Consider the following 13,679-nt stretch of genomic DNA (forward strand, 5'->3'; position numbering starts at 1 on the left):
CACTTGCCAGAAAGGGGCTAGATCCAGTGAAAGACCCCATTTTAGTCAATAGGAATTCAGGGGTGAAATGTAGAATCTGGCAATACTGGATCTGAGTATATACAGCAAGCTGCTCTGGTGAAACAACCTTCTGGATCTGCATATGTTAATGTACCCTAAAAAAATGTTAAGTTTAAAACATGGATGTTAGTGGTGTATTTACATGGGACTTTTTGACTGCACCTGGTTATTTTTGTTAGTGTTCTGGCACTAATTCTGTCTGTTGGTCCTGAATGGTGTTGCAGAACTAGATGTGCCCAGATGCCATACAGCACATATGTATTGTTTTCTTTCCTATAACCATTTAGGGTTATCTTGTGTGCACTCACTTCAAGAAGTGGTGACTGCAATGTTTTTTTCTTTAGGCTGCTTTTGGCTCTGGCTTTAGGATGGGTTGTGCTGGCTGTGCCCCCAAACAAGCCTTTAAGCTTCTGTACATGTGGAGGAAGTTGTACAAGACCCTGCCTTATAACAGACAATTACAGGACTTGTTTTTTTCTGGACTTCTTCCGAAAAAATACTGGGTACAGTGGCTCACACTTGAAGAAATTGTTCCGCTCCCTTCTGTCCAACTCCCTGGTCATGAAATTGAAGAAATCTGGGGAATAACAAAAGATCTGCTTGATGAAAAACATAAAGGTTGGTCTCAAAGTTAACAGTAAGCCAGACCAAAACTTTCAGAAGACCGGTGTGTGATTTCACTTACAAAAGGTGTGCCAAAATTAGTCACATGGTGTGATTAAACTTGGTGCAGCTCTAAACTGTCTAAAAATGCTGCTCCGTGGGCCTCATTTATCAAAACTGTTAGTTGCCCATATCAACTAATCAGAGTTCAGCTTTCAGTTCCTACAGGGCTATGAAAAAAAGCTGAGCTGATTGGTTCCTATGGCCAACCGACTGTTTTACTCCTAGGCATTTTTGATAAATGATGCCCTGTCTTTCCTATGCCATAACCCCCACCCCTCCAAAGCTGGTGTGCTTTTACAACTTCATTGAGAATTTCTTTTAAAGTCAAAATGATCAATCTGTCAAACTCATTACAGTACTAAACCATGGCCACTCTTATACCACATTTATGAAAGTAGTGAGAATGATGTAGAAGTCTCATATTTTGACACAACTTTTTGCTTTATTTTTTAATTTTTCTGGCTTAAAACTTGATACGTTATACTCATTATTCTTTCTTCCACCCTACATCATTCTTGGTGTAAAAAAACTATCTGAGCAAGATGTGCCAGGCTTCATAAATATGGTCTCTTTTCTTACAGACCATGTGCCAGATAATATAACTTGGCATATTTCTGGCATAAATTAAAGCACTGTGGCATGTCGGTCACACAGGCTTTTATGTAGCTCAGTCTTATTCTTACCAGGCACTGCATGGCTTTATTCACACTAAGCCCCCTTTCACATGAGCATGACGGATTAGGTCCAGATGAGTTCAGGTTTAGTGAAACTTGCACCATTTTGCAAGTTCAGTCAGTTTTCTCTGCGATTGCGCTCAGTTTTTCAGTTTTGCAAGGCGTTTTGATGCGTTTTCATGCGCATGATAAAAAACTGAAGGTTTACAAACAACCTCTTCTAGCAACCATCAGTGAAAAACGCATTGCATCCGCAGTTCCGGATGCAATGTGTTTTTTTTTTTGTTTTTTTTTTCACTGAAGCCCCATTCACTGAAAAAACGCAGAATATAGAACATGCTGCATTTTTCACGCAATGCAGAACTGATGCGTGAAAAAAAGCGCTCATGTACACAGACCCATTGAAATGAATGGGTCAGGATTCAGTGCGGGTGCTATGCGTTCACATCACGCATTGCATCCGTGTGGAATACTCACCCGTGTGAAAGGGCCTACGTGTTTTAACAGTGATTTGTGAGCCAAAACCAGGTGCAGTTAAACACAGAACAGGTACTAACCTGTGCATTGTAGCTTTGTGTAGCCTTCACTCCTCCTGGTTTTGGCTCAAATCACTGGAGACCACTGATCATAGTGAAAGCGGACTAAAGTCTTATTCACTTTTTTGGTCAATGATTTCAATCAGTGATTTTGAGCCAAAACCAGGAATGAAAGCTACACAAAAGGTTCAATGTACAGGTTTGCATCTCTTCTGTGTTTTTGCCCTGCGCCTGGTTCTGGCTCAGAATCGCTGACCAAACACGGACTGTGTGAAAGCCGCTTTAGGCTTCATTCCCTCTCCGTTTGTACTAACATATAAAGGGCTGAGTTTCAGCCATAAACCTTCTAGATTGCATTATAGTGAATTGGGATGTGGCAGTGCCCTGCTATACCGGATGCGGTAACTTTGGTAGATTACTGAATCTACAAAAAGGAGACGTGAACCTTGCCCAACACTGTCAGATCCTTATATGTGCACTTGTTCTTTTCAGTTGCAGAGGAGTCTTTGGAAGTAGTACATGACACGGTGTACAAATATGAATGGAAGGAATTACATAAAATGGCACTCTTGCACCATAGGGAATACACAAATGTGCAATCATACGTACTTAAAAGAATGAGCTCTGAATGTAAGTATTACAAATCTTACAACTGTTAGGGTTGGTGCATGTACACGATCATGGCTTAGTTTCTGTATAGACCATAAAGTTTTAATATAAACAAATGAGTCTGACAGGAAATTGTGCCACGCTTTCAGACTTCATGGATTATTTCGGCTAAAAATTTTCAAACTAAGCTATATATGCCACTCTGTGATGTATATGAGCCTATAGTCCCACCTGATCCCCACTGCTTAGAGGTTTGTGGAGATGATAAAAAATGAATGAGTAAGTGTCATGAGATTTGAATCCTTGATTTCTAGGCAGCAGATTGTACTGTCTAAATGGCACTCTGCTGAAACAATGTAGCTGCTACTGCCATTGGCTGCTACAATCACCTGTTCTCATACTGTGATTGCTTCACCTCCACTTAAAAGGGTTGTCATGGAATTAAGTAAATGAAATACTTTATAACTTTATTATAAATATATTCCCAAATATCTTTCATTAGTTATAATCACTCATTTTGTCTGGGAAGCTATTGGGGGGAAATAAAATGGCCACCGTCCTATTAGTACACACAACCTGTCCTAATAACTCAGAAGGACAAGTTACTTCACAACACTGAGGTAAAGAGCTGCCTCAGCCTCCTCTCTGCTCTACTTGTCAGGGCTTATGATCCTGAATACAGATCTTCTGCTGAATATCTATAGGAATGGAGTCCATGAGGAGATATGAAGTACAGAGCATGGACAGGACAGACTGTGGTTATGGAGACTGCATACAGGAGCTGCTGCTCACTATCCACACCCCCACCCTCCCCTGTACTTCATGTCTCCTGTGTACTTAATTCCTACAGAGATTCAGTTGAAGATCAGATTAAACTGCATTCAGGATCATAACACCTGACAAGTAGAGCAGTAAGGAGGATGAGGCAGCTCTATAAGCTGTGTTGTGAAGTGACTAGGACAGGTTTGGTGTACTAATAGGACAGCGACCATTTTATAACTCCTAATGATATATGGGAATATATTTATTATAAAGTTTAAAGGGGTTATCCAACCCCTATAATGTCCTCCAAAATGCCCAGACACCTGATGCAGGTTACACTCCTTCTTGCCAGCATGCGCATCACTCATGATGCCTGCACAACTGCTGCTGCATATCCCTGTCAACATGCACACAGCCAGCAAAATGATTATGGTCATGTAAATGCCCTCAAGTCAGTTTTTAAGCATATTTTTAGATAATTGTTTAAAATTTTCTACTGTATGTCCCTATTTATATTGAAGAAAACTAAAAATTATGCAGTTTTGACTCTGGCCACTAGGCCTAAAATATGTTAAAGGGGTTGTCTCGCAAAAAATGTACAGTTCTCAAACCAGAGCCTGGATATGCATACTCGTGTAACTGCATGTAGTATAGCTGCTGAGTCATTCAATAAAATTTCTGTGTAGCACCACCTGCTTTGTTCTTTCTTTGTCCTGCTCACTAAGGGTCACACATGCTCAGTTTCAACCTTCAACTGCCTCCTGAGCTGTGATGGGGAGAGAGCTGCAGCAGAAAAGATGCTGCCCTTTCCAGCTTGATATCAATCCAATCCAGGGTTGGCTTAACCCTTTGGTTACCAGTCTGTAATCATGGCATGACCAAAGCATATTTTTCCTGACTGCACTCACAGGAGGGTGTCCCTGCCCCCAGGACAGGTAACTGTGTAGAAGCATAGGATTTTAAAAGGCCTCCTCCCCTTACCTAATTCAGTCGTTTCCTGTCCTTGGGTGTGAGACCTCTGTTCCCCACAGTGTGGGAGGGTCGTTGCAGGGAATGAGGGCTCTGGGGAAGCATGGCCTCCCTTCCCCATTCCTAGGTGCAACCCTGGGCTTGGGATAACCCTGGAAGAAAGAAGATCACACAGGATCTGAGACACATGTCACAGGCGAGATTCCCTCCGGGCACGGGAATCTTATTCTCAGGCTGTCAAATCACTTTTGGGGGCCTGGTCTTGTGTTCAGTGGGAGAACGGGACGCTGCTTACTATTTAGGGTGGGAAGTTCAAATTTACTTCTGCCCATTCACTGCTGTTCTGTGGAAGATGCTTGCTCCTATGGATGCTGCTGAGCCTGCCTGCAAGGCTGAGGATACTGCTGCCATTGCCCTCAGCCTGGTAAGCCTCCTCTCCTACCTGGTGGAGATTGCTATATTTTTGCTTACCCTCAGTTGGTGACTTGGTTAGGGTCTCACCCCTGGTGTAGATACTGGCCTCTTAATTTATTTGGCCCTATTTAAATTTTATTTTAGTATTTTAGGACAGAGGCCATTACATCTAAACCAGCCAGGGGAGAAACTGCAGAAAGAAATCTAATATCCCTAACTACAGTTTACATGGAGGGAGTAGACAATGTAGTGGCCGACTACCTGAGCCAAGAAATATTGAAGGAGGAAAAATGGTTTCTAAATGGACACATTTTCAGGAAAGCTTCTGACCTATGGGGATTCCCTGTCCTAGACCTGTTTGCCACTAAGGGCAACAGACAGGTGGAAAAATTTTTAGTTCCCTCTCTACAAGAACAGCCAACAATAGTGGATGAGTTCTCAGCCATGGCCAAAAGTCCTGCTTTATGCCTTTCCGTCCTTCAGCCTGATCCCAAGGACCCTAAAGGTAGTGGAAGAAAGGGCTCAAGTAGTAATCATAGACCTGTTTTGGCCAAAAAGATCTTGGTTTCCTCTTCTGCTCAAACTATCTGCAGGAGTGTTTTTGGACATTTCAAAAAGCCCCAAACCTTCAAGGTCCTGTATTCCATCCCAGAATGTCTTAACTCAATCTGTGGGCCTGGAGGTTGAACGTCTAGCCTGAAGACAAAAAGGATCCAGACTGTGATATCCACCATGTTATTAAGCTGAAAATCCATAACCTCTAGGAATTTAAAGGGGGTTTTACATGGTTAATACGGTTGGAAAAAAGACAATCGTCCTTCAAGGGATAGGTGGGGACGCGAATGCCAGAAGGAAGTGAGACCCAGATTTCTACAAGTTTTCATAAGCATTTGTTTTTTACTTTAAGAATTCGTCTAAACCCTTTTTGAAACTGTCCACTGTTCCTGCTGTGACCACGTCCAGAGGAAGTCTATTCCACAGATTCAGTTACAGTAAAGAAGCTTTGACTCTTCTGGAGACTGAACTTTTTCTTCAGTCAGAGGCAGTGCCCCCTTGTCTTGAGCACATTTTACATGGAACAGCTTTTCGCTGTATTTTTTTGTATGGCGCATTTATATACTTGTATAGGTTAATCATGTCCGTCTGTGTGTCGTCCCCAGTCCCCCGCTTTTTAGTGCCTTTTTAGACATCAAGTTAGCTGATTCTCCTCTAATCAATTTCTGGAGACTGCTATAAGACTCTTTGCTACCTTGCATAATTCCACCTTGGTACTTAACCACCTCCGGACCGCTGTACGCACAGACGCGTCCTGGAGGTGGTTGTTTCATTCCGAGTGGACGCGCCGGCGCGTCTTCTCGCGAGACGCGAGATTTCGGTCACAGCCGGCCCGCGCATGCGCATCGCGGGCCGGCAAAAGTTCGAGGAGAGTTGCATCAGCAACCTGCCAGCCAATGATCGTCGCTGGCAGGTTGCTGATTTTTAAAAAATCGAATCACAAACCAGATAACAGATCATATTAGTAAATATGATCTGTTATATGGCTTCTCTGCTCCTGTGCTGGTCCTTTTCGTCGGTTGGATCCAGCACAGGAGCAGACTTCACAGTGAGTACACCAAACAGCACACCTTAGCCCCAGATCACCCCCCTGCACCCCAATTAACCCTTTGATCACCCCTTTGATCGCCCCTGTCAATCACTAGTGAAAGGAAAAAAAGTGATCAGTGTAAACTGTCACTTTTTTTTTTTCACTGGTATTGGCTGTTAGGTTTTAGGGATAGTTTAGGCCCCTTGGTTAGGTAGTTAGCGTCAGTTAGCGCCCACCCCACCGCACCGCAGTCACTTTTATTCGCTGATTAGCGTATCGCTAATCAGCATTTGTACTTTTATAGTATCTGTAAGTGATCAAAACTGATCACGGTCAGATCTATAATAGTATTAGTGTCACTTTAGTTCGCCCTCCACCCAAAACGCAGTGTTTGCCCGATCAGGCCTGATCGGTCGCCCACACGTGCGTTCACCCACGCTCGCCCCACCGCAGTGACAAAAAATTATTATTTTTTGATCACTGCACATTCACTTTACACGCACTGCGGCGATAAAAAAAATCTGTTTTGATATTTTTTATCAACCGCAGCGGCCTCCGGTACTTCGCTAGCCTCCCCTTTGTAAGACAGGTTTGCTTTTTTTCTTGGGTAGTCTCAGGGAATACCCCTAAATTTAGTAGTCCAAAATGTCAAACAGGGGGTATTCTTCTGAAGAGGCCTACAGGATTCTGACCCAGTCGGATGAGGAGTGGGAACCCTCATCTGACGAATCTAGCGGGTCAGAATATGAACCTGTAGAAAGCAGTGGCTCTGACCCAAAGTTCGGACGAGGAGGTTGAGGTCCCTGGCAGCACCAGGCGTACCCGGCCCCGTGTCGCTAGACCACAGGTTACGCAGGATCCGCTTCAAGAGCAGCAGAGTGGGGCTGTCGCTGCCGGATCACGTGGTGAGGCATACACCAGCAGCGCAGCCCTTCCTGGACCTAGTACCAGCACTGCCGTACAACCTGGTGAAGTAGCGAGCACCAGAAGGGCAGTTGAAGCTGGTACGGTGGCACGTGCAGTAGTTACCCCGTCGCAGACAGGCCCGTAGACCCCCTAGAGTCCCTGAGGTGCTGGCAAACCCTGATTGGCAGTCACCAACTTCAGCCGCACCTGTAGTTCCCCCTTTCACCGCCCAGTCTGGAGTTCGGGTTGAGACGACTCAAATCGCTTCGGCCCTGGGATTTTTTGAGCTGTTCTTGACTGCGGAGCTCTTAGACTTAGTCGTGGCAGAGACCAACCAATATGCCACACAATTTATAACCGCAAACCCGGAAAGCTATTATGCCCAGCCTTTCCGGTGGAAACCAGTCCAAGTTTCCGAACTTAAAATTTTTCTGGGCCTTCTCCTCAACATGGGCCTGACAAAGCATGAATTGCGGTCATATTGGTCCACGAACCCAATTCATCACATGCCCATGTTCTCTGCTGCTATGTCCAGGACACGATTTGAGACCATCCTGCGTTTTCTGCATTTTAGCGACAACACCACCTCCCGTCCCAGAGGCCACCCAGCTTTTGACCGGCTCCACAAAATTCGGCCCCTCATAGACCATTTCAACCAGAAATTTGCAGATTTGTATACCCCTGAGCAAAACATCTGCGTAGACGAGTCCCTAATACATTTTACCGGGCGCCTTGGCTTCAAACAATACATCCCAAGCAAGCGTGCCCGGTATGGGGTCAAATTGTATAAGCTCTGTGAAAGGGCCACAGGCTATACCCACAAATTTCGGATCTATGAGGGAAAAGATCAGACCCTGGAGCCGGTCGGTTGCCCTGACTACCTGGGGAGCAGTGGGAAGACAGTCTGGGACTTGGTGTCACCCTTATTCGGCAAGGGGTACCATCTTTATGTGGACAATTTTTACACAAGTGTGGCCCTCTTTAGGCATTTGTTTCTAGAACGGATTTGCGCCTGTGGCACCGCGCGAACTAGTCGCGTGGGCTTCCCCCAACGGCTTGTAACCACCCGTCTTGCAAGGGGGGAGAGGGCTGCCTTGTGTAACGAAGAACTGCTCGCGGTGAAATGGAGAGACAAGCGTGACGTTTACATGCTCTCCTCCATTCACGCAGACACGACAATCCAAATTGAAAGGGCAACCCGTGTCATTGAAAAGCCCCTCTCAGTCCACGACTATAATGCGCTCATGGGAGGGGTGGACTTCAATGACCAGATGTTGGCTCCCTATTTAGTTTCCCGCAGAACCAGACGCTGGTATAAGAAGGTGTCTGTATATTTAATTCAATTGGCGCTGTACAATAGTTTTGTTCTCTACAGTAAGGCTGGGAGAACAGGATCCTTCCTCAAATTCCAGGAAGAGATCATCGCGAACCTCCTTTACCCAGGAGGTTCCGTGGCCCCATCCACCAGTGTAGTTAGCCGTCTACACGAGCGACATTTCCCCAGTGTCGTTGCTGGTACCTCAACCCAACCGCCACCCCGAAAAAAATGTCGTGTCTGTAGCAGGAGTGGAATAAGGCGTGACACCCGCTATTTCTGTCCTGACTGCCCTGACCACCCTGCCCTATGCTTAGGTGAGTGTTTCCGGAAGTACCACACACAGGTACACCTAGCATAGGGATTGCATCTCACAGGACAGGCACACAGGGCTATTAGGGCCCTTTTACTCACAGCTGCTGCAAACCTCTCCTTTCACCTGGGATAAAGTGCATAACTTACTTCGCCACATCTTTGGGCGATTTGCGCTTTGCACATTGTCCCATGGGGAAGGAGAGGTTTGTTCTCTAAAGGTAAAAAAAACTAAACAAAAAATAAATTACCGGTAAGTAAAAAAGTTACAAAAGTTAAAAAAAGTTAATATGTTCTGTTCTAAAGTTAATAAAGTTATTGCTTTGCGGCCTGGTTTTTTCTTTTTTGTTTTTGTTTTTTTTACCTTTCAGGTGGACCAACCGATCGACTAGCTGCAGCACTGATGTGCATTCGGACAGAAGCATTGCGCTGCTGTCAGATTACACGCAAGTCGGTGTATGCGGCGCTGCAAGACGAGATTTCTCCTCTGCAGTAAAAGATACGTTTGCCGAGGCATATGAGCTGAGGAGGTGGCGGTGTTCATATACTTTGGCAAACACTTTGTATATATAAAAAAAAAAAATCCCGGCAATGATTTATTCATCCACATCGATTGATGTGAATGGAGAAATCGGGTTTGCCAGGGCATACGAGCTAAGTGGGCATGGATGTTGGGCGGAGCTCCTATGTCCTGGCAGACGCCTTTCCCCTCCTTTTTCTTTTTTTGGCAGAGATTTTTTCATCCACATTGATCGATGCGAATGAAGAAATCTGTGCCGTTCATTTTTTTCTTTCAGCCCAGCGGCTGAACGGAAAAAAAAAATCTCATTACCTGTATGCTCAATATAAGGAGAATAGCAGAAACTCCTAATGCTGGGCATACATGTAATGATTGCGGAGACCCTCAAATGCCAGGGCAGTACAAACACCCCACAAATAACACCATTTTGGAAAGAAGACACCCCAAGGTATTCGCTGAGGGGCATATTGAGTCCATGAAAGATTGAAATTTTTGTCCCAAGTTAGCGGAAAGGGAGACTTTGTGAGAAAAAAAAATAAAAAAATCAATTTCCGCTAACTTGTGCCAAAATTTTTTTTTTTCTATGAACTCGCCATGCCCCTCATTGAATACCTTGGGGTGTCTTCTTTCCAAAATGGGGTCACATGTGGGGTATTTATACTGCCCTGGCATTTTAGGGGCCCCAAAGCGTGAGAAGTCTGGTATCCAAATGTCTAAAAATGCCCTCCTAAAAGGAATTTGGGCCCCTTTGCCCACCTAGGCTGCAAAAAAGTGTCACACATGTGGTATCTCCGTATTCAGTAGAAGTTGGTGAATGTGTTTTGGGGTGTCATTTTACATATACCCATGCTGGGTGAGATAAATATCTTGGTCAAATGCCAACTTTGTATAAAAAAATGGGAAAAGTTGTCTTTTGCCAAGATATTTCTCTCACCCAGCATGGGTATATGTAAAATGACACCACAAAACACATTCCCCAACTTCTCCCGAGTACGGCGATACCAGATGTGTGACACTTTTTTGCAGCCTAGGTGGGCAAAGGGGCCCACATTCCAAAGAGCACCTTTCGGATTTCACAGGTCATTTACCTACTTACCACACATTAGGGCCCCTGGAAAATGCCAGGGCAGTATAACTACCCCACAAGTGACCCTATTTTGAAAAGAAGACACCCCAAGGTATTCCGTGAGGGGCATGGCGAGTTCCAAGAATTTTTTATTTTTTGTCACAAGTTAGTGGAATATGAGACTTTGTAATGGAAAATTATGTTTTTTTTTTGTTTTTTTTTATTACAAAGTCTCATATTCCACTAACTTGTGACAAAAAATAAAAAGTTCTATGAACTCACTATGCCCATCAGCGAATACCTTGGGGTCTCTTCTTTCCAAAATGGGGTCACTTGTGGGGTAGTTATACTGCCCTAGCATTCTAGGGGCCCAAATGTGTGGTAAGGAGTTTGATATCAAATTCTGTAAAAAATGACGAGTGAAATCCGAAAGGTGCTCTTTGGAATATGGGCCCCTTTGCCCACCTAGGCTGCAAAAAAGTGTCACACATCTGGTATCTCCGTATTCAGTAGAAGTTGGGGAATGTGTTTTGGGGTGTCATTTTACATATACCCATGCTGGGTGAGAGAAATATCTTGGCAAAAGACAACTTTTCCCATTTTTTTATACAAAGTTGGCATTTGACCAAGATATTTATCTCACCCAGCATGGGTATATGTAAAAAGACACCCCAAAACACATTCCCCAACTTCTACTGAATAAGGAGATACCAGATGTGTGACACTTTTTTGCAGCCTAGGTGGGCAAAGGGGCCCATATTCCAAAGAGCACCTTTCGGATTTCACTCGTCATTTTTTACAGAATTTGATATCAAACTCCTTACCACACATTTGGGCCCCTAGAATGCTAGGGCAGTATAACTACCCCACAAGTGACCCCATTTTGGAAAGAAGAGACCCCAAGGTATTCGCTGATGGGCATAGTGAGTTCATAGAACTTTTTATTTTTTGTCACAAGTTAGTGGAATATGAGACTTTGTAATAAAAAAAAAAATAAAAAAAAAAAAAAAATCATTTTCCGCTAACTTGTGACAAAAAATAAAAAGTTCTATGAACGCACTATGCCAATCAGTGAATACCTTAGGGTGTGTACTTTCCGAAATGGGGTCATTTGTGGGGTGTTTGTACTGTCTGGCCATTGTAGAACCTCAGGAAACATGACAGGTGCTCAGAAAGTCAGAGCTGCTTCAAAAAGCGGAAATTCACATTTTTGTACCATAGTTTGTAAACGCTATAACTTTTACCCAAACCATTTTTTTTTTTTACCCAAACATTTTTTTTTTATCAAAGACATGTAGGACAATAAATTTAGAGCAAAATTTATATATGGATCTTGTTTTTTTTGCAAAATTTTACAACTGAAAGTGAAAAATGTCATTTTTTTGCAAAAAAATCGTTAAATTTCGATTAATAACAAAAAAAGTAAAAGTCAGCAGCAATGAAATACCACCAAATGAAAGCTCTATTAGTGAGAAGAAAAGGAGGCAAAATTCATTTGGGTGGTAAGTTGCATGACCGAGCAATAAATGGTGAAAGTAGTGTAGGTCAGAAGTGTAAAAAGTGGCCTGGTCTTTCAGGGTGTTTAAGCACTGGGGGCTGAGGTGGTTAAAGAGGACCTTTTACCCATTATGACATTGTGAACTAAGTATACAGACATGGAGAGCTGCGCCCAGGGATCTCCCTGCACTTACTATTATCCCTGGGCGCTGCTCCGTTCTCCTGCTATGCCCTCCAGTATCTTCGGTCACAAAGTTATGGTAGGCGGAGATTTCAGTCACTAAGTTTGGTAGGCGGAGACTCCCCTTGTTCTGCTGTAGCGCTGGCCAATCGCATTGCAGAGCTCACAGCCTGGGAGAAAATAACCTCCCAGGCTGTGAGCCCTGCGCTGCGATTGGCCAGCGCTACAGCAGAACAAGGGCAGTCTCCGCCTACCATAACTTAGTGACTGAAATCTCCGCCTACCATAACTTTGTGACCGAAGATACTGGAGGGCATAGCAGGAGAACGGAGCGGCGCCCAGGGATAATAAGTGCAGGGAGATCCCTGGGCGCAGCTCTCCATGTCTGTATACTTAGTTCACAATGTCATAATGGGTGAAAGGTCCTCTTTAAGCTTAGTTCTCTCAGTCCTGACGGGAATCTCCATTTGAACCGATATAAAGTGAGTAATTTTAGCAAAATTTCCTCTAAGACTTCCTTTCCCCTGCCAATTGCAACCACCAGAAGAATTGGTGAAATTTAGGCTTTCATGTAAATCTCCCTATCTCACGATTATGAAATACTGCATAGTCCTCAGACATACTCATAGTCCCCAGGTCATTTTCTTGTTTTCATTGCCAACAGGAGGTATCTTTACCCTTTTTCTGCCAGTCTCCTACGGCTAGAGAAGAAATTCTACAATCTAGACATAAGGAGATGTGTGGTGGCATGCCTGAAACACAGGTAATTTCAGAAAATTGGATCATCCTTTTACTCCAATACCAGGGACCTAATAGGGGGGCTTGCTGCCAGCAAATCAACTATTGCCAGATGGATCAGAGACATTTATTCTTTCTGGCATCACTTCAGTGTCCTTTCTCATTGACTGAATTGGGTAAGGGGAGGAGGCCTTTTAAAATCCTATGCTTCTACGTTGTTTCCTGTCCTGGGGGCAGGGACACCCTCCTGTGAGTGCTGTTGTGGAGGCTATTTGAAAAACCAAATACAAGTAACAGTAATGAACTATTTCCCCCTCTCATTGGGTTCCAGTGATGTGATTGGAGGCTGGGTAAGCCCTCTGCAGTTAGCCCTAGGGACCTAGAAATTGAACCAGAACTATAAATTTAGTAAGCCTGATGTTGGGTCATACTAGTGTTGCCTTTACTACAGCCTGTTCCAGTGATGCAGATCATATGTTAGCAAACGAGTCAGCAATAGAAGTATAACATTTGGTAAGACAGTAATTCCTTAATGGGATTATTTAAAACGTGATGCAAAAATTTACATGTGATTTATTTTACATAATTGTATGCACAATAAAATGTATTCTGTATCCACAAGAGCAAAATGATGACTCGTTTAACAAGTTATTCAGTGTGAACTATGTATAATATAAACAAAAGGAGTATGCAATATCAAGTCTTTAATTTATATACTTTGTGTTGCAAACAAAGTAATTTATAAGTAGACTCCAACCAGACCAAAAAAATGTTTAATTTCTCTTGCACAAAACCCCATAGTCATGTCAATAAACAAATTACGTTCTTAAAAGTAGGAATTTTTCTTACTGGTAATTGGTTTTCCAGGA

The 13,679-nt window shown here is 43.6% G+C and overlaps 1 protein-coding gene across 1 annotated transcript in view; it reads left to right on the forward strand.

The window, feature by feature from the left end:
• The window catches only part of LOC120999211, a 58,575-nt gene that overhangs the window by 17,346 nt on the left and 27,550 nt on the right, over window positions 1-13,679 (forward strand). Inside the window, exons 2-4 of the mRNA XM_040430084.1 lie at window positions 405-678; window positions 2,429-2,566; window positions 3,298-3,303. Of these exons, the coding sequence (XP_040286018.1) occupies window positions 405-678; window positions 2,429-2,566; window positions 3,298-3,303 (418 nt within the window). The remainder of the gene's footprint in view (window positions 1-404; window positions 679-2,428; window positions 2,567-3,297; window positions 3,304-13,679) is intronic.

Source organism: Bufo bufo, chromosome 4, assembly GCF_905171765.1.
Source record: "Bufo bufo chromosome 4, aBufBuf1.1, whole genome shotgun sequence".
Taxonomy (NCBI): Eukaryota; Metazoa; Chordata; class Amphibia; order Anura; family Bufonidae; genus Bufo; species Bufo bufo.